The sequence below is a fragment of the Piliocolobus tephrosceles genome, chromosome 12 (assembly GCF_002776525.5).
Source record: "Piliocolobus tephrosceles isolate RC106 chromosome 12, ASM277652v3, whole genome shotgun sequence".
NCBI lineage: Eukaryota > Metazoa > Chordata > Mammalia > Primates > Cercopithecidae > Piliocolobus > Piliocolobus tephrosceles.
The window spans coordinates 48,970,438-48,991,992 of record NC_045445.1 but is presented as its reverse complement, the minus strand read 5'-3'; the positions used below and the strand labels follow the sequence as shown (position 1 = coordinate 48,991,992).

The 21,555-nt window shown below is 37.4% G+C and overlaps 1 protein-coding gene across 1 annotated transcript in view; it reads left to right on the top strand.

The window, feature by feature from the left end:
* Window positions 1–21,555, top strand: part of IL1RAPL2 (interleukin 1 receptor accessory protein like 2) — a 1,300,423-nt gene that overhangs the window by 678,851 nt on the left and 600,017 nt on the right. Inside the window, exon 4 of the mRNA XM_031936643.1 lies at window positions 8,700–8,886. Coding sequence (XP_031792503.1) covers window positions 8,700–8,886 — 187 coding nt within the window. The remainder of the gene's footprint in view (window positions 1–8,699; window positions 8,887–21,555) is intronic.

Sequence of the window (21,555 nt, the reverse complement as noted above, 5' to 3'; positions counted from 1 at the left end):
AAAATAGATCGTGGAAGCATACGATATGACAGCTTATTTGGTGAGACAACTAAGTTATACAATTTTCAACACAAAGACAGGGAAAATAATCTGGTATTTACTGTATAAAGAAAGAGGTAGTCATATGTGAAGAAGACTCTGTGTTTTGAAGAGTTTGCATTGTGACCCAGGAAATGAGGCCAAACCTTTGTGAATTCTATGATAATAACTATGAAATAACATATTGACAGATGCAAAAATATCAGTGTAATCTGATATTTATAGTTAAAGAGTGAATAAGTGAGAAATAGTTATTAAAGTCAGTGAAATTGGTTGGGGAAGGATTTCTGGAGGAGAGTTATATTCTTGTTCTTAGTAGAAACATTGGAGTTCTCCAAAGATTTATGAAGACCTTTCTGGTTGTAGTGTGATGTGTCTCAGATTACCATTTTCAAAATTGTCTTCATCTAAACAAGAAAGCAGGAATCACTCATACTATGATGCGGAAAATGGTGGTGTCAGGGAACCTTTCAAATTGACCTTCGTTATTACCTTACCTTTACCCACATCCTCAATCATTGGCAGTCAGATTTTGAACAAGCTGCCTGTACCCTTAGGTGGCATATTACAATTGCCTTTCCCTTAGGAATGGTGACATGAGCTCACCACTAGAATAATCTACAAATCCTAGTTATATATAAATGCATTGTTACATATATATGTACTGTATATGTTTTTTCTTGAGTAGGTTTCTAACTTTAATGCACAGTTTCCAAATAAATTATAGTTTGCTTTGAATTCAAGGTGAAGAATATTTTGATGACAAAAATTTTATTTTGAGTGAGTAGTTTTTAAAATACACATAATGTTTACTATAACCTTGTCCACGAGCTACTTTTTAAAAAAACAATAACAACAAGAAGAAAACAAAACATCTTTGATTCACTTTATGGGTTGGGTTGGGAATCGGTAGATAGTGTGATAATAGTGGTGATGATGTTAAAGGAAATTAATTTTTATTGAGCACTTAGTATATGCCAGGCACTGTGCTATGAGCTTTAAATGAACTATCTCATTGGTAGGAGACAGTTCTCCATGGGGTTCTTGCATTTTTTTTTTCTTTTTTTGAGACAGTCACCCAGACTGGAGTGCAATGGCATGATCTCAGCTCACTGCAACCTCTGCGTCTCAAGTTCAAGCGATTCTCCCATCTCAGCCTACCAAGCAGCTGAGATTACAGGCACCCAGCATCATACCCAGCTAATTTTTGTAGAGACAGGATTTCACCATGTTGGCCAGCCTGGTCTTGAACTCCTGACCTCAGGTGATCTGCCTGCCTCAGCCTCCCAAAGTGTTGGGATTACAGGCGTGAACCACCATGCCTGGCCAAAGAATAGCCTTAGAAGACAGAAATAGTGTCTATCACTAGAGCAAAAGGCAGGTTTGCTTATAGCCTTGGAAAATACGTTAGTATCTGCCTCTGGAACAAAGGGCAGACATGCTTATGGCCCATTATAAGAAATTTGTGTTTCTTAAGCTTGAGGTTCTTTTGTAATACAACCCACTACTTCTACAAGTGTCACCTGATCCTCTTTGTATTATCCTATGGGAATTGAGTTTGCATAAGCAACACAAATACTGATACTTTGGCTACTGTCATTGTTGCAATTAACTGTTTATTATTTCTGATCTAGGATTCTGGTGTCTTCTACCAGTTTCCATGAAACTAGCAGGCTAAATTTTTAGTGCATAAGTATGGTAAATTCTCAGACCCTTTACCATTATTTATTTTCTTTTCTTTTTTCTTTTGTTTTTTTGAGACAGAGTTTCACTCTGTTGCTCAGGCTGGAGTGCAATGGCGTGATCTCAGCTCAGTGCAACCTCCGCCTCCTGGGTTCAAGTGATTCTCATGCCTCAGCCTCCCAAGTAGCTGGGATTACAAGAGCGTACTACCATGCCAACTATTTTTTTTGTTTTGTATTTTTAGTAGAGACAGAGTTTTGTTATGTTGGCCAGGCTGGTCTCGAACTCCTGTCCACAAGTGATCCACCCGCTTGGCCTCCCAAAGTGCTGGGAATACAGGTGTGAGCCACTGGGCCTGGCCCCCTTTACCATTCTTAACACTTGCATAATAAAACAATCCTCTAAAGATAGCTGCTTTTATTATTCTGATTCCACATATACCAAAAACTGAGATTTAGTCACCCATGCAAAGATTCATAGGTAAGACATTATAGAGCTGGGATTTGAACCCAAGTCTAACTCTAAAAGCTGCATTATCAAGCAGTAAGCTACTCAAGTCCTTGGATTGACCTTTTATCTGACTGCATCATGAACTATAAGAAAGTTATGCTTAAATAATTCTAGGTTGCAGATTACGAGTGTCATGTCAAAGGCTGAATGTTCATGTCAGCAGGAGATAAGAACAGTTAAAAAATTATGATATGTTTATGCCCCCACAAATCCTTGTTTGTTTAATTACCAGGTTTATACCTTATGGAAAAATGTACATAAACTTAAAACCTATTATATTGACATTTTTACAGGCTAGAGATATCATCTATGAGTGACGGCATTCTTTGTTTTGTTTTGTTTTCTAAACCAACAAAAATCCCTGAGCTCTTTACAACTCTACAAGCCTAGAAGTAAGATGATTTACTTAAGACAAAAAGTGACAAAAGTGAATTCATTCAATAGATCCTGTTTCCCCAAACTTCTTCTTATTAGCATAGATATTTTTATCTTTATATTAGGTTTACATCTGCTTTTCAATGTATATAAACAGCATGGCACATAGAAGGTGCCCATTAAATGTCATTTGAATGATTCTAAAGGGTTGTGGGTCTTCAAAGAATGGTAATATTAATACACAGTTCAGGGCTTTGACCATCTTTGGTCTTTTAATGCATTAACATTGCAAGTTTGCAGTTTTGTGTAATTATTTCTGCAGTCATCTGAAAGTCCCCTTTCCAATCAAGCTTAAAAGATTTTTCAATAAAACTTTCTTCTTTTTCTTTTTTTAATATTTTCAATTTAAACTTTTTAAAATAAGGTAAAATATACATATGTAATTTACCATCCTTACCATTTTAGATGTACAGTTCAGCTGTAATAAATACATGATATTCTTTTCCCCCCTTATCCTCCTTTACTAGAAAACTTTATTTTTCTAATGATTTCTGAGAAATAGAACTTATCCAAGGGCTTGAAACCTTGTTTGTTTATTCATTTGTTTTCCTTCCTTGAATTTGCTAAAATATCAGTTACTAGATCTTATGTTTTAAGGAGGACAGTCTTATTCAATGACTGTAGGTTGATTAATTGATGTTATATATAGCGAATCAGTTCATCTTATAAAATTTCAGACAGTAAAGCTTGTTTTAGTTTGCTTATCATTAGATGGTCTCTGAAATTTGCAAGGAAAGTATTTTGAAGTGAGGATAAGACAATCGAATAAATCAGTTAGGAAAGTTTCAACTATATCCTGAGGCATTTTATGTAGGGCTTTTGATTTTCGGTACAAGAAAGATCCCTAATTTATTTAGATTATTTTCACTAGCTTAGTCCTGGTGATACGACAAGTTCACATATGCTCAAACTCTAAAACAGAACTTTAGATTTTATAGTATGGGCATGTTTTATAAATGGGAGTTAGAAAAGGAATTTGGATGTTTCATGTGTATTTTAAATTATGAGTTTTACTCTTCTCCCCAGAGAACCCAAGATTGGTCAATATTTTCCCTTAGAAATACATCTGGGGAAAAAGTTCTAATTATGACCTAAACATGCTAACATTAAACCTTTGGAATAGAAAGCAAGATTTATTTATAAATTTTCTAATTCTTCTGTGCTATGCAAATTAACATTATTCCTTAGATGTTATCTTTACACATCTGCTTTTCTTTCTATCAGCTTCCTCAAGTTGGTATGGATATCCACAAGTTAGTTTGGCTGTTAAGCAATGTTAGCATCGAGTTCTGAGAGTATCCAAGGGCTAGCAGCCAATAAACCTTGGTTCTGAACTACTGACCAGCTATGTTAGCTTGACTAAGTTCTTTGTCCTCTCTGTGTCTATGTTTTACTTCTGTAAGGGATACTTACCCTGCCCATTTTCCTGGGTTATTGGCAGAATTAAATAAGATAATAGATATAGAAATACTTGGAAAGATTACTAATGTGTGTAATTGTAAGTTGTTACTGCAGTATCATTGCAAAGGCCTTTTCCCCACATTGAGCCTGAATGTGTTCCTTGTCTTCCTCAGGATGTGAAGTAGGGAGAGAAAAAAATACCATCTCCATTCTTGCACACTCGTCAGTCTGCCTCCTCAACCTCACATAGCTCTAATTGTACCTAATGAAAGTAATATTTTTAGGTCCCAGTTGCAGGAAATATTTTAAATAGAACCTGCCTGGGGCATTTTTCAAAATAAAATCTAAATAACGCAAGATTGTTAGCATGAACTGTGCCAGGGCTGGATTACACAACTAATAAAAATCAACCTGAGTTTCAGACTGTCAGGCAGCCTTGATTATACCTCCTCCAGGTCACCTGTGGTGATAATAGGACTCACATCAGACCTTGTCTTTGAGTTCCAGCTTGGTCATCCTCAATGACTTCATACTATGACTTGTTCATGAGTTAACAAAGCGGGTTGTCAGCATCTATTCACATGTCAGCATCTATTCATATGTCTGCGACCAGAATGAGAATGTATACATACTGGGCCCTGGCTTAAAGTTATTTCTAGATAAGGGTTAGGAAGGACACACTTCCTCCTTCAACTCACTCATCAGCCATCTCCAGGGTAGCTTCCTTGCCCTTAACACCACCCCAAATCAATATAAATGCTACTGACACCGTCTGCATTGTTTATACTTTGGAGAGGTTGGGGAATGAACACATGAATGGCTCTTGTCTTGTGCCTGGAAACCTGGCTTTGAGGTCTCTGGGCTTTGTTATAGAAGGCATTTGTCTAAGAAGCTCCCAGAAGTAAGTTTTGTTTGTTTGTTTGTTTTTTGAGACAGAGTCTCACTCTGTCACCCAGGCTGGAGTGCAGTGGTATGATCTCAGCTCACTGCAACCTCTGCCTCCTGGGTTCAAGTGATTCTCCAGCCTCAGCCTCCGGAGTAGCTGGGACTACAGGCACATGCCACCACGGCTGGCTAATTTTTTGTATTTTAAGTAGAGACGGGATTTCACCGTATTAGGCAGGCTGGTCTCAATCTCCTGACCTCGTGATCCATGCGCCTCGGCCTCCCAAAGTGTTGGGATTACAGGCATTAGCCACCATGCCTGGCTAGAAGTAAACCTTTTTAAGTGGAGCCTTTACTAACTCTTTGACCTCCAAGGTTCTGGCCTCTTCCTAGTAGCTAGTACTCAGAGTACCCGGAAGTTCCTTCCTGCCTTAGCTGCTTTCTCTTGATACACTTGTTTTTGTGACTAAGTCAGTGTATCTTTTTGATTCTCTCAGACCTACATGGCTCTCTAGTATTAGACCTTTTGTCCAACTGACCTCTTCCAGACTGTTTCCTGTCAAGTAGCACTTCTAACCCAGTGGACTCTTTTAACCCACTGCTGCCAGTGTGTTGTTTTTATATTGTTCATGATTATTATATCACATGTAAATTATAAGTAGTACATATTAGATATGTATATTATTATACATATACGAATATTAGTTATATATGTATACATATATATTAGTTATACATATGTATATATAATTATATATATCTTTTAATATATTTAACAATGCTGGCAATACCTACAATTCTAATTAGAGATACAATTGTTTGAATACCTACTTTTTGATAGATCCTGTACATTATTTAACACTTACAGTGATCTGAACAGGTCAGGTATAAAAATGTAAACCTATTTTTACTCATAGTTGTATAATGAAAGGAACTACTTCCTCCCACCTCCAATGGAGCCACCATAAACAGCTTCTTATCCTCATGTTTCAGGTGAAGAAACTGAGACTCAGACAGGTTAAACAATTTGTCCAAGGTCACAGAACTAGTTGAGCCTAGTGAGTCTTAGTTTAAAGATGATGCTTTGTTAAGAAACCACTACATCAGATTGGTCCTCTACTTTAGTCTACCCTATTTTCTACCCAGGGATAAATACATTTGGGATAGTTAGCTTCTTTCAGAGCATTGAACATTTCACCTACTTCTATTATTGAGATATCTGGTCAACTCTTCTCCTTCTGTGGAGGTATAACATAATAATTGAAAAGTTTTTAACAAGTATGTCCCTTTCACCTGTATGAATGAACACCGTGGAGCAGATATGATCAAAGCCAGTAACATCAAGAACTGTTCAGAATACTTTGGATATCCAGCAGAGGTGATTATCTTTCTTCTGTGTTAGATACTTTTTAAATAACTGTAACCATTTAGCTTCCCTCTATCCCCTGCCCCTGCCCATCCTTCTTGTCTTTCAGATGTAGCCAATATTTTTAATTATTTGCCAATATGCTGCTGCACAAAACTTGGCCAATCTTTCCTCTAGTGGCTATCCACAAATACTTGCAAATTATCTGGGTCATACTTACACAAGGAATGTGATATTTGATAAACTATATACCTTCATCTGAAGGAATACGATATTTGACAAGCCATATACCTTCATCTGAAGAAAGGGGGTTATATACCACATGGAACTGATACAAAAGTAGAAAAAAATAACTTGTCTCTCAAATAGATACCTTTTGATGCCCATTCATTTAATCAACTAACGTTTACTAAGCATCTATATCTATTCATTTAGATCCCAGGGATGGTGTAATGAACAAGAGCAACAAATTCCTTGCCCTTTTTAGTGCATACTTTAACAAATAAACAAATATTAGAAGATCAGATAAGAGCAAGTACAAAGGCCTATTGTTTGAATAGGCTTAGTGTGTTCAATGAACAGAGAAAATGCCAGTGTGGCTGCACCCTAATGAGTAAAGGGGAGAGTGTTATGTCAAGCTAGATCATGTATGGCTTTGTATGAAGCAAGGAGACTTGGAAATATTTAACACTGAAGTATTTTAAAAATGGTGAAAAAGAGCTAAGTTGATTGAGCTAAATTGATTTACCCTTCTTCTCTGAAATATATTATTATTACTACTATTGTGGCTTTAGATTCATGGCATGTAAAGAGGCTGTCCAATGTCTGACAAGAACATAAATGTTTCTTTCATTTAATCCCCACTGGGCATATATTACACCCTTTGTGTTCCAGGAACCCATATAGAGGAAGAAATAAAAGCAAATCCCACAATCTACATAGTGTGATGGGGTTGCGTCTAAACATCAGAATTGGAGTGCTTTGATAGTTTCCTTCTCAGATGTCAGAGGCCTGAGCATAGTCAGGAGCGCTTGCCAGAAATTAACTTTACCAGAAGCCTAAGTAGGAATCATTCTTATTAACTTAGTTTGTAAACCCAAGAGGCATAGCCATCTGCGTTCCTGTGTTTTGCATGATGTCTGGGATTTAAAATTTCAGTAAGTGAGTACTAAGCAGTATGAATAGTGTCGATCATTTGGTACTGTCTTAAAATTGTTGGTTGGCATGCTAATCCCATCTGTTAAGATTGTTATTACTCAGTTATAAAGCACTTGGATTGAATTGCCTCCCTTAGCAATTTTAGTTTTGACAGCACGTATCCCTTGATGTTTAAAACAGATATGATCCCGAAATGTCTTCCATAAGTAAAATTAAATACTCCAACCAAGATTTACAGCTAATCTGTATAGTGTTATCAGGCTGCTTCTGATTTCTTCCTCACACTTTTCCATTTTCTTTTGTGTTTGACATCTTCCAGAATCCAGGTAAGGTAGAGTAGAGAAAGGTCATGGATTATACATAGAAAAACAAAGGCAGAATTTTTATTTATTTGTATTTATTTATTGTAGTTAATTAGATTCATTAAATATGTTTATTGAACTCACATTATTGAGAAAGTGCTAACCAAGGTACAAGAAGACAGAATTTTTGTTCAATAAATGTCCTTATGTAATGTGTTAGCCAATTAATGCCCAATTTCTAAGTGGCCTTATGATAACATTCAGGGTTGAAAATTCTTTATAATGCTAGTGCTGGTTGATACAATTAATCCCAACTGACCAGACTCTAGTGGGATTTCTTCTTTATAAAAGCCTAAAATTCAACACCTGGAACATCTCAGTGAGTACCTTAAAAAGCTGAGTAGTTAACAGGTAAATTAACCTGTAAGCTAACAGATATTCTCTGGATGTTGATCTGGTTTTTAGTATGTATTCTGTGTCAGGAAATGTTGGCTGAGAAACCAATAGTAAAATTCAACAATCCCTGTAGTAACTGTTAAAGGACTGGCCACAGGGTCAGAGCAAAAATGGCTATACCTCCAGTTATAGAGAGACTTTCTCATAGGTTTTTATTATCAGATTTTCAACATTGTAATATTTATTGCTGGGAAAGATGTCAGACTATCTTACAGTTTGGAAGATGGGTATAGCTTCTCTATGTAGCTCTGTGGCTACCTCATGGCCACAAATATCCACATTAGCAGTTAGTTTCATATCTTCTTGTCAGTTGCAGCATAAAACTGCTCTGTGTTGCTTTGATGTTGTTTCCGATTTCTAGGCAAGGTCCTAAATGGAAAAGTCAATACTCCTGAAATATATAGAGCACAAACAAAGTTGTAAACACCCAATAAAGCCATTTTGTTATTTCTCTGTTCCTACAGAAACTCAACATATTGCATGAAGGTGTCAATGTCCTTGACTGTTGCAGAGAATGAATCAGGCCTGTGCTACAACAGCAGGATCCGCTATTTAGAAAAATCTGAAGTCACTAAAAGAAAGGAGATCTCCTGTCCAGACATGGATGACTTTAAAAAGTCCGATCAGGAGCCTGATGTTGTGTGGTATAAGGTAACTCAGCATGGTATAAAATGCATATTTTACTTCGGTCAATAGCAGCCTTGGGGATGAGGAAAGGGAGATTTTTTTTATTATTAGTTTTTAGTGTTAGTTATTTCACTGAGAAGAATCAATAGATCCACAACTAAATAATTCAGAGCTGTGACTCTCATGTATCACTGATTTTTAAAGCAGGTGTTAGAAGCAATACCCCCTTCTCCAACTGCTAAAAGTAGAATCTCCCTCCAGCCTAACAACATATAAGAACAAATGGGAAGAAGGGTAAACATTTAAATAACACTTGAAATAAATTATCTGGGGGACACAGAAATATTATTTGCTGGTGGGAACAAAGGCCTGCCATTACAAGTAGTAGTACTTATAAATAATAACAACTATCATAATGTTCTACTCTGTGAAAGCGACAACAGTGAATGCAAAGGAAAGAAACGGGCCCAGTACAGGATGTGTAAACACTGCTAAGGTTAAGTTTAGCTGGAAATAAACCACACTCAAAGGTTGAACAGAAGAGAATTGAGGCCAGGCTCAGTGGCTCACGCCTGTAATTCCAGCATTTTGGGAGGTGGAGGCGGGCAGATCACCTGAGGTCAGGAGTTCAAGATCAGCCTGGCCAACATGGCGAAACCCCATCTCTACTAAAATATAAAAATTAGCTGGGCATCGCAGCACACATCTGTAATCCCAGCTACTTGGAAGGCTGAGGCAGGAGAACCGCTTGAACATGGGAGGTAGAGGTTGCAGTGAGCTGAGATCACGTCACTGCACTCCAGCCTGGGCAGCAGAGCGAGACCCCATCAAAAAAAAAAAAAAAGAAGAAGAAAGAAGAAAGAAGAAAGAAGAAAGAAGAAGAAGAAGAAGAAGAAAGAAGAAAGAAGAAAGAAGAAAGAAGAGAAGAAAGAAGAAAGAAGAAAGAAAGAAGAAAGAAGAAGGAGGGAAGAAGAAGGAAGAAGAAGAAGATAGTTGAATGAAATGATTATTTACAGAGGTTTGGGCAGGCTTGAAGAAATCAATAAGGGAAGAAGCTGTTGATTATCACCCCTAGACCTGCAGTGGCAAGGGGAAGGAGCAGTGTCACTGGAACCTGGCAAGAGTGGAGGAAGCTGCCAAGAGATACAACCTTAAAGGAACATATGAGGGTAGCAGATAGGAAGGGAGTGGGTAGGATAAATACCCTAACCATTTATAACTCCTGCTCTCTGTTTTTTGGCTAGTTGCCTTCCTCTCCTGCCACCCTCATTCAAACTGAAACAGAAGCCAGGGGGCAGAGGCAGGAGACAGAATCAATAGCATTCGGCTTTTCTGAGCATAGAGTAGAGCAGACAAAGGCAGAGAATTGGATCAAGGGGAAGAAGCAGATAATAACCACGCAACCTTCCAGCCATGATATTCTGGCAGCAAACCTGGGTCCCACAGTCTTGTAACAGAACTAAGCCAACTCTCCTCTCTCAGCTCTGAACATAGCAATTGACATACTGTACGGTTTTATGATGTGATGGTAGGTGACCAAGGAGGTTTTCTGCACAGATGCTGTGTGTACTGTTGGAACCAAACACACATAAAAGGTGGAGCAGGTTGTTTCTATAGGATCTGACAGACCCTCAGTTCCTAGGGAAGCCTAATCCCTAACTCCCACAGCTGTCATATGCTTTTACATTTGGAAGCCTTTCCGTTTTCACGCCTAGGGAAACTTACCAATAGACACCAAGAACATGCTCTGTACTAGAATGTCTAGGTCTTAATGTGAATTATCTTAATGAAGACAATATTGTGACAGATAAAAAGGAACATAATGTTTATTATGCATAAAAGTAGACTACAGATAATTTGGTGGGTTTATGCCATCATCAACCTCATCTGTATTTATTAAGCACTTATTGTGTGCCATTCATTGTAGCTAAACTTGATTTCAACATTATCTTGTTTAAATCTCAGTGCAACTCTCTATGGTAGGTGCTATTATCCTAATTTAATGGAGAACAAAACCACTGAGGCTTAGAGAGATGTGACTTATCCAAAGTTACACAGTGAACAAAGCCTGATTTTCTATTCAAGGCAGTGTGACTCCAGAATTCATTTTCTTAATCACTACCCTCTCTGGCAGTGGGCCTGGGACTAAACCCAGCCTTGACCATATTTTGGGAACTTCTGTAAGATGCCATGCTGGTACAGTGGAGCCTGGTAAAAGAAAGAAAAACAAAGTTTTATTTTAATTTTATGGTTGAGGAAGGGAAGATGACCTGCCCAAAGAGTTAGCAGCTGGGAGTGAAATCCAGATAATCAACTTTCCCTTATAAGAATCATTCTACTATCTCATCTTACTTTCTGCTAACTTCTTTCTTCTCCTTTTCTCATATTTCTAGACATCACTATCATCCTTACATACTCAAGCAATTTACTGCTGGCAAATGCCACTTCTCACTCTTCCTTAGACATGGACCAACAATGGTGAAGCAACAGGCCTTTCCAGCTCTACCTGGATAATATTTAATGTTTCCATAATATTTTACAGTTGATAAATGATCATCATAATGTTAGCTAACATTTCTTAAGTACTTACTATATGGCAAGCTGTGTTTTAGGTGCATGAGATAGATTAACGCAATTCTTAGAACTACCATATAAGGTAATATTATCTCCATTTTATAGAAGAAGTGACTGGAGACTCAGACAAGCTAAGTGGGTTAGCAAAAGTCAACAGCAGTTTGTGACTTGCAGTTTGGCTACTGGCCCCAATCTTAGCCCCTACAGTATACTAATGGATTAGGATAAAATATTAGAATCAAAAGTTAAAGAGTACCTGAAGCTCAGGAATGTATTGCTAACTCTTGGTTCTCATACAAAGTTTCAAGTAAATACCTGAAGAAAATGTACCAACATATCAGGAACATATTTCCTTTTCAGTTAGTATTTGGATAGTCTGCCTTGCCTACTTTATAGCCCGTGTATTTTCTACCAGGCTGAGCAAGTTTTGCTCCGGCTATAGCAATACAAAGAAGAGGATGCTTTTGTCCAGAGTTTATTCTGGTGCTCATTCAAAGTTAGAAATGTCCAATGTGTTAAAAGAAAAATTTCAGCCAAATTAAATTTGAAAGATTAATTGAGCAAAGAATGATTCACAAATCAGGCAGCCTCCTGAGTCAGAGTAGGCTCAGAGACTCCAGCGCAGTCGTGTGGTAGAAGATGATTTATGGACAGAAAAAGGAAAGTAATTTACAGAAAATGGAAGTGAAGAACACAAACAGCTGGATTGGTTATAGCTCTGTGCCTTATTTGAACACGGTTCAAACAGTTGGCCACATTTGATTGGTCAAAACTTAGTAATTGGCACAAGAGTAGGCGATGGTCTATTTACACCTCCACTTATGATAGTTGACAGTGTACAGAGAAACCTTTAGGCCAAACTTAAAATATGTAAGAAAGCAGCTTTACGCTAAACATGATTTAATAATTTCCCCCTTTTATTCATCCTCTCATTTTGAGAGACTGACCAAAACTTTAGTCATTGATGTCACTGTCACCATCATAAATGTACTTATTTGGTCTTGAAACCCACTAGAAAATTGCAGAACAGTGGGTTGTGTAAGGTGTGAACAAGGACTTCAGGTCATTTTTTTTTTTTTTTTTTTTTTTTTTTTGTGAGGGTTAGAGTAGACGATAACTTCTTACTCTGGAACATCCTATTTACAGGAGGAAAAAGCAAAACCTGGTCTGTTCTAGGATATATGTGTTTCCTTAAAATCTTAGTTTGATTATGTTACATTTAGCACAAGTGAGTCCCTTTTGATTTTGTCTGGTCTGTTGGGGCCTAGTGCATGACATGAGCTCAGTCCAAAACAATGGCCTCTCATAATTTTGTTTAAAAATTCCCCCCTTTTTGTCAGGTTCTCACTTAGGTGAGAGTGCGCCACTCTCAGTTACCATCATTTTGGGTTTCCAGGTCTCAGCAATTCATTCATAGCTTATGATGCCCTCATGGTCACACATTTCCTTCAGCTATTGGCATTCCAATTGAAGAGAGAACATTTGCCATTCTTGAGATGGCCGAATGCAAACTTTTGAGAGAAGACAGTACACCAGGGGAACTACTATTATGATTGTCAGTAGGATAATACCAAGAGTTTGGAGTATGCCCCTTACCTAGGGTCACCATGAACCAAACCAACTAAAATCAAATAGATCAAAGAATGAGCTAAAGAGTCTACTCGCTTTAACTAAGCAGTCTCTTCATTAATCTCCTACACTGAATCTCTATAATACCTGATGGGATGTATTTCTCCACAGGCCACAAGTGCCAGCAGTTGCATAGATACCTCTCTGTTTAGCCAGTAAGTAATCTAGAGCAATTCTATTATTTAGCATAAAATCTCATTCAAGAAAGAAAGCCAAATTTCATCCTTGCATTAGTATACTATTAATATCAACCTCAATTTTTAATAAAATCTAGTAGATAAATCTATCTAATCTTAATTAGTTTTACCATAAGGTGAGATTCACATAAATCTTTTATAACCCATTACAAATTTTTGTTAAATAGTAGATCAGTGCTCTAAGAAAACCCTTTTGTGCTTTTATTTCAATGTTCAATTTACAAAACAACAACAACAACAAAAAAAAAAACAAAACTGAGTAATACCCCTTTAAATTTAGCCAATATGTTCACATGTAGAATTTCTTTTACAAGTTTAATTTTTCACAATCTTCCACAACTTGTTCAAACTTTCAACTTTATCCTATCTAACCTAAATCAATCATTTAACCCTTTAATCTAGGCACAAAAATCCACATTCCCATGCCTTGTTATAATCTTTTACCAAAAGCATACTTCACCTTCCTCACACATTTTGCATGTAAAACTGTTTCTTCAGTAGTCTCAATTACATGTTAGAATCTCAACTCTTAGCAATTTTTATTTTCAGTGAAAAACCTAGTAAGTAAGTGATTTTAATTATGTACTAAGTGTGGGGCCTAGGACGACAGACTGAAGTGCAGATAAAGTCCAACTCTTTCCAGCATAGCTAGGGGGCGTGGTTAACTCCATGTGTCCCCCAGGCTTATCTAAAATCTAATGGGTCTAAAGCAGGTAAGTCTAACAATTTTCAAAAGTCAAAGGAGCAGTTTATGACCTCAAAGCATTTAGCAAACCTAATATCTGACCTGCCTAATTTAGACCAAGTGTCTTTATTTTACCAATAATCTTATAACACTGTCTTTATTTCCCAAAGATTACTAAAGTCATGTGAACAAAAAGACATTACAGTTTCTATTTTTCTGACAAAATATTTGATTTAAGCACTTATTCTTTTAAAACCAATTAATAAGAGCTTTTTCATATAAACATCACACACACAACACATAGAGATATACAGACAGAAGAAAATCCATTACTTGTAAGAATTTTCATTGGCCAGTTTTAAAATAGTTTTTCTTTCTCCCATTCAGTCTATCAATCTTCCAATTACTGGTTTCATTGCACTAAGCAATTGTTGACTAGGCAACAAATTTGTATTTCTAAAGGGATAACTCTTAGGTGGAATCACAAAAAATAAAAATTTATAACTCATAAGCAGAGAGCCAGATTTTAGGCCTAAAATTTATATTATCATTTGCTCAAACCAGGGGAAAACAAAAAACAAAAACAGTGCTCTCATGAAAGTTCCATCAAGACAAGGTGGCCAGAAAAGCATCTCAACCAAAAGTATGACTTATTATGCAAATTTAAAGGAATGGGCCGGGTGCTGTGGCTCATGCCTATAATCCCAGCACTTTGAGAGGCCAAGGCAGGTGGATTACTTGAGGTCAGGAGTTCGAGACCAGCCTGGCCAACATGGTGAAACTCTGTCTTTACTAAAAATGCAAAAATTAGCTGGGCGTGGTGGTGCATGCCTGTAATCTCAGCTACTCAGGAGGCTGAGGCAGGAGAATCACTTGAACCTGGGAGGCAGAGGTAGCAGTGAGCTGAGACTGTGCCACTGCACTCCAGTCTGGGTGACAGAGGGAGACTTCATATCAAAAAAAAAAAAAAAAAAAAAAAAAAAAGAATGGTGATATGGTTTGGCTCTGTATCCCTACCCAAATCTCATCACAAATTGTAATCCCCACATGTCAAGGGAGGGACGTGGTGGAAGGTGATTGAATCATGGGGATGGTTTCCCTCATGGTATTCTCATGATAGTGAGTGAGTTCTCACAAGAGCTGATGATTTTAAAGTGTGGCACTTCCTTGCTCTCGCTCTCTTTCCTGTTACCTTGTGAAGACGTGCCTTGTTTCCCCTTTGTCTTCTGCCATGATTATAAGTTTCCTGGGGCCTCCCTAGCCATTCAGAACTGTGAGTCAATTAAACCTATTTTCTTTATAAATTACCCAGTCTCAGGTATTTATGGCAATGTGAAAACAGACTAATAATACAAACGTTAAGTTTCTAATGTACATAGGCAGATATCCCTACAAATAGAGATTTCCTCTCTCTCTCTCTCTCTCTCTCTCTCTCTCTCTCTCTATATATATATATATATATAATTTTTTTTACAAAAGAGTTTTAAGATAGTCAATTAAATTCCAGAAAGATGTATTTTAGTTCAATAGGGTTTTCTTTTTAACATAGCTACTGTTTCTTAGCTAAAATTACTGAGTTCAGGGTAATGGTTGGAGCCCACTAAAGAATAGGGCCAACAAAGCATTGTGTGCCTGGACTCAGCATGGATAGATCTGTAAAAAGAAGCATGCCTATTTTACCTGAGGGCCTACCTTTTATAAGCACCTTATCTAGGGTAACTTTCTTTCCACCTTTTGGGTGGGAAAATAACTAAGCCAAAAGGTTGCAGACTTAATTTTTAAAAATCAATTAGTTGCTTAAGATTTGTATTTGCCTTTTATAAAGTCTTTAGATAAAATATTGAAGTCTTTTTAGAAGCTTCTGCATGTCAATAGGCATCCCTAGATGAGACTAATTTGGGAGCCCTCAATCAAATGCACTTCATTGCAGTGTCATTCATTTGGAAGGTTCCACTGCAACTTATCTTTAGTGAGATTTTATGATTTCAATAAGACTTTGCTGCTTCCGGGGCCTCATACTTGTGCATGTGTGTATATGCCAGAAGGAACTCAGTTCTTCAGAAATTAAGGATCCCATTTTTATCTCAAATATTGTTTTTGTTTTCAGGTTCCCTTGATCAACTTAGCTACTGATTTTTTTCCCTACTTAAGCATGCAAGAAAAATGAAACAAAGGAGTAGGACACAAAAATCTCTGTGAATTTCCAAAAGCCAAATTTTATACCCCCTGCAATATTGCCACTTACTACTAGGTTCTTTCTGACCCAGTCAGATGTAAGAGGCCTCTAACTGGATCCAAGCCAGTTAATTACCAGATCCAATCTGATCCTGGACCAAGTCGGCTTTCTGCCGTGACTTCCAAACCCAGTTTGGATCAGAAATTTGCTCAAAGAAACTCAGAGAGCTCAAAACAGAAAACCATGGAGCTTCGGAATCCAAGAGAGAACTTAACCATGATCCTCAGTTGCTCCAAGAGAGTAATGGACACAGTGGGTCTGGTGGGTACCTCACTTTGTCATTCAGTACTCCTTGGGGTCATTAGAAGCTCTACTTTGGATCCCACTTCTGATGTCATCTGTTAAAAGAAAAACTTCAGCTGAAATAAATGTAAAAGAGTTTGAGCAAAGAATGATTTGCAAATCAGTCAGCCTCTCGAGCCAGAGTAGGTTCAGAAACTCCAGTGCAGCCATGTGGTAGAAGAAGATTTATGGAAAGAAAAAGGAAAATGATGAACAGAAAATGGAAGTGAGGTCCAGAAGCAGCTGGATTGGTTACATCTCAGCATTTGTCTTATTTGAACACATTTTGAAGTTGGCCACATTTGATTGGTCAAAACCCAGTGATTGGCCCAAGAGTAGGCTATGGCCTATGTACACCACCACTTGTTATACTTGAAGATGTACAGGGAAACATTTAGGTCATACTTAAAATATGTAAGCAGGAAGTTTTAGGCTAAACTTGATTTAACAAACGTCTTAACTCTAGTGCTTTAACGGTGAAAACTATTGCTTTGCATGATCCGTTTTCCAGGTGTCTTTTCAAATATACAGAATCTTTAAATTCCTTTCTTTTCCATCAGTCTCTGAGTTTTACTTAATTAACTAATTACATTGTATCACTCTCATAGTCCGTTTTGAGTTTCCTGGGCTGTTTGAAATATGCTATGGTAGGTCTTTAAGGACTATCATTCTGTGCCTGCATGTAATCACAGCTGGTTAGGAAGGTAGAGGTGAATCAGGTGGTACTGGAGGCATGTTCATAAAGATACCTGAGTAAGCCAATCCAGCCTGTTTGAGGAATACAAAGGATATGTGTAAGAGGATTATATATTCACTATCTGAACTGCATCAGTTATCAAACTGAGATGAAGAGAGGGGCTACACTTTTAGAAGTTTCTTCTGACACTATATAAATAGGGTTTAGATATTAGAGCAGAATATTCAATAATGTTAGTGTTTTTAAAGCATTTTACAAATGAGAGATAAAGATTCTTTTCTTAATTGAACAAAGAAGAACACTAAACCTACTTCGTTATTCACTGAGCACACTGTTATCACACAAATGTGGAGTCATTTTATCCCATTTCTAAACTGAAGAATGTCCTAATTTTGATAGGATATTGTCAACAAAAATACAAAAACACACTTTGCAGTAAAACACTCATCTATGTGATTAGTTACCTCAGTTGGTAAAAGTCTGGTGTTAATAACATCAAGGCTATCACTTTGAATTCTTTTTCTTGTCACAACTATCTCAATTTTAGATGCTTACCATTGGTTATAAATGAAATTGGTTGGGAATGATGGATGATTCAGTAAAAACGTATTTGTACAACTGATCATTCATTCAGTGCATATGTATTGGGTGCCTACCTGTGCAAGGCGCTATGCTAGGGACTGGGAATATTGAACGGACCAAAATAAACACATTTCTCTTTTCTCATGAAGGGAGATAGATGAGTAAACAGCTGCTTTTCAACACTCCAGGAAGAAACTACATCAATTGAAATATCTAAAAGAAGAGCTCCTACTTGTAATCAATTAATCAATAGTGTCTTTGTCTTTAGTAAAGGACAGCAGACATACCTGTTTTTTTTTTTTTTTTTTTTTTTTTTTTTTTTTATACTGAGCAAAACGAACAAAACTGGGCACATTACCCCAGTTTTATTATTATTATTATTATTGTTATACTTTAAGTTCTAGGGTACATGTGGATAACGTGCAGGTTTGTTACATATGTATACTTGTGCCATGTTGGTGTGCTGCACCCATCAACTCGTCAGCACCCATCAACTCGTCATTTACATCAGGTATAACTCCCAATGCAATCCCTCCCCCCTCCCCCCTCCCCATGATAGGCCCCAGAGTGTGATGTTCCCCTTCCCAAGTCTAAGTGATCTCATTGTTCAGTTCCCACCTATGAGTGAGAACATGCAGTGTTTGGTTTTCTGTTCTTGTGATAATTTGCTGAGAATGATGGTTTCCAGCTGCATCCATGTCCCTACAAAGGACAGAAACTCATGCTTTTTTATGGCTGCATAGTATTCCATGGTGTATATGTGCCACATTTTCTTAATCCAGTCTGTCACTGATGGACATTTGGGTTGATTCCAAGTCTTTGCCATTGTGAATAGTGCTACAATAAACATACGTGTGCATGTGTCTTTATAGCGGCATGATTTATAATCCTTTGGGTATATACCCAGTAAGGGGATGGCTGGGTCATATGGTACTTCTAGTTCTAGATCCTTGAGGAATCGCCATACTGTTTTCCATAATGGTTGAACTAGTTTACAAAACCACCAACAGTGTGAAAGTGTCCCTATTTCTCCACATCCTCTCCAGCACCTGTTGTTTCCTGACTTTTTAATGATTGCCATTCTAACTGGTGTGAGATGGTATCTCGTTGTGGTTTTGATTTGCATTTCTCTGATGGCCAGTGATGATGAGCATTTTTTTCATGTGTCTATTGGCTGTATGAATGTCTTCTTTTGAGAAATGTCTGTTCATATCCTTTGCCCACTTTTTGATGGGGTTGTTTGTTTTTTTCTTGTAAATTTGAGTTCTTTGTAGGTTCTGGATATTAGCCCTTTGTCAGATGAGTAGATTGCAAAAATGTTCTCCCATTCTGTAGGTTGCCTGTTCACTCTGATGGTAGTTTCTTTTGCTGTGCAGAAGCTCTTTAGTTTAATTAGATCCCATTTGTCAATTTTAGCTTTTGTTGCCATTGCTTTTGGTGTTTTAGACATGAAGTCCTTGCCCAAGCCTATGTCCTGAAGGGTATTACCTAGGTTTTCTTCTAGGGTTTTTATGGTATTAGGTCTAACATTTAAGTCTCTAATCCATCTTGAATTAATTTTCATATAAGGAGTAAGGAAAGGATCCAGTTTCAGCTTTCTACTTATGGCTAGTCAATTTTCCCAGCACCATTTATTAAATAGGGAATTCTTTCCCCATTTCTTGTTTTTGTCAGGTTTGTCAAAGATCAGATGGCTGTAGATGTGTGGTATTATTTCTGAGGACTCTGTTCTATTCCATTGGTCTATATCTCTGTTTTGGTACCAGTACCATGCTGTTTTGGTTACTGTAGCCTTGTAGTATAGTTTGAAGTCAGGTAACGTGATGCCTCCAGCTTTGTTCTTTAGACTTAGGATTGTCTTGGCAATGCGGGCTCTTCTTTGGTTCCATATGAACTTTAAAGCAGTTTTTTCCAATTCTGTGAAGAAACTCATTGCTAGCTTGATGGGGATGGCATTGAATCTATAAATTATCTTGGGCAGTATGGCCATTTTCACGATATTGATTCTTCCTATCCATGAGCATGGTATGTTCTTCCATTTGTTTGTGTCCTCTTTGATTTCACTGAGCAGTGGTTTGTAGTTCTCCTTGAAGAGGTCCTTTACATCCCTTGTAAGTTGGATTCCTAGGTATTTTATTCTCTTTGAAGCAATTGTGAATGAGAGTTCATTCATGATTTGGCTTTCTGTTTGTCTGTTACTGGTGTATAAGAATGCTTGTGATTTTTGCAAATTTATTTTGTCTCCTGAGACTTTGCTGAAGTTGCTTATCAGCTTAAGAAGATTTTGGGCTGAGACTATGGGGTTTTCTAAATATACAATCATGTCATCTGCAAACAGGGACAATTTGACTTCTTCTTTTCCTAACTGAATACCCTTGATTTCTTTCTCTTGCCTGATTGCCTTAGCCAGAACTTCCAACACTATGTTGAATAGGAGTGGTGAGAGAGGGCATCCCTGTACTTGTACCAGTTTTCAAAGGGAATTTTTCCAGTTTTTGCCCATTCAGTATGATATTGGCTGTGGGTTTGTCATAAATAGCTCTTATTATTTTGAGATATGTTCCATCAATACCGAATTTGTTGAGCGTTTTTAGCATGAAGGGCTGTTGAATTTTGTCAAAGGCCTTTTCTGCATCTATTGAGATAACCATGTAGTTTTTGTCTTTGGTTCTGTTTATATGCTGGATTACGTTTATTGATGTGCATATGCTGAACTAGCCTTGCATCCCAGGGATGAAGCCCACTTGATCATGGTGGATAAGATTTTCGATGTGCTGCTGGATCCAGTTTGCCAGTATTTTATTGAGGATTTTTGCATCGATGTTCATCAGGGATATTGGTCTAAAATTCTCTTTTTTTTGTTGTGTCTCTGCCAGGCTTTGGTATCAAGATGATGTTGGCCTTATAAAATGAGTTAGGGAGGATTCCTTCTTTTTCTATTGATTGGAATAGTTTCAGAAGGAATGGTACCAGCTCTTCCTTGTACCTCTGGTAGAATTCAGCTGTGAATCCATCTGGTCCTGGACATTTTTTGGTTGGTAGGCTATTAATTATTGCCTCAATTTCAGAGCCTGCTATTGGTCTATTCAGGGATTCAGCTTCTTCCTATTTTAGTCTTGGGAGAGTATAAGCGTCCAGGAAATTATCCATTTCTTCTAGATTTTCTAGTTGATTTGCGTAGAGGTGTTTATAGTATTCTCTGATGGTAGTTTGTATTTCTGTGGGGTTGGTGGTGATATCCCCTTTATCATTTTTTATTGCGTCTATTTGATTCTTCTCTCTTTTGTTTTTTATTAGTCTTCCTAGCAGTCTATCAATTTTGTTGATCTTTTCAAAAAACCAACTCCTGGATTCATTGATTTTTTGGAGGGTTTTTTGTGTCTCTATCTCCTTCAGTTCTGCTCTGATCTTAGTTATTTCTTGCCTTCTGCTAGCTTTGAATGTGTTTGCTCTTGCTTCTCTAGTTCTTTTAATTGTGATGTTAGAGTGTCAATTTTAGATCTTTCCAGCTTTCTCTTGTGGGCATTTAGTGCTATCAATTTCCCTCTACACACTGCTTTAAATGTGTCCCAGAGATTCTGGTGTGTTGTATGTTTGTTCTCATTGGTTTCAAAGAACATCTTTATTTCTGCCTTCATTTCATTATGTACCCAGTAGTCATTCAGGAGCAGGTTATTCAGTTTCCATGTAGTAGAGCGGTTTTGATTGAGTTTCTTAGTCCTGAGTTCTAGTTTGATTGCACTGTGGTCAGAGAGACAGTTTGTTATAATTTCTGTTCTTTTACATTTGCTGAGGAGTGCTTTACTTCCAA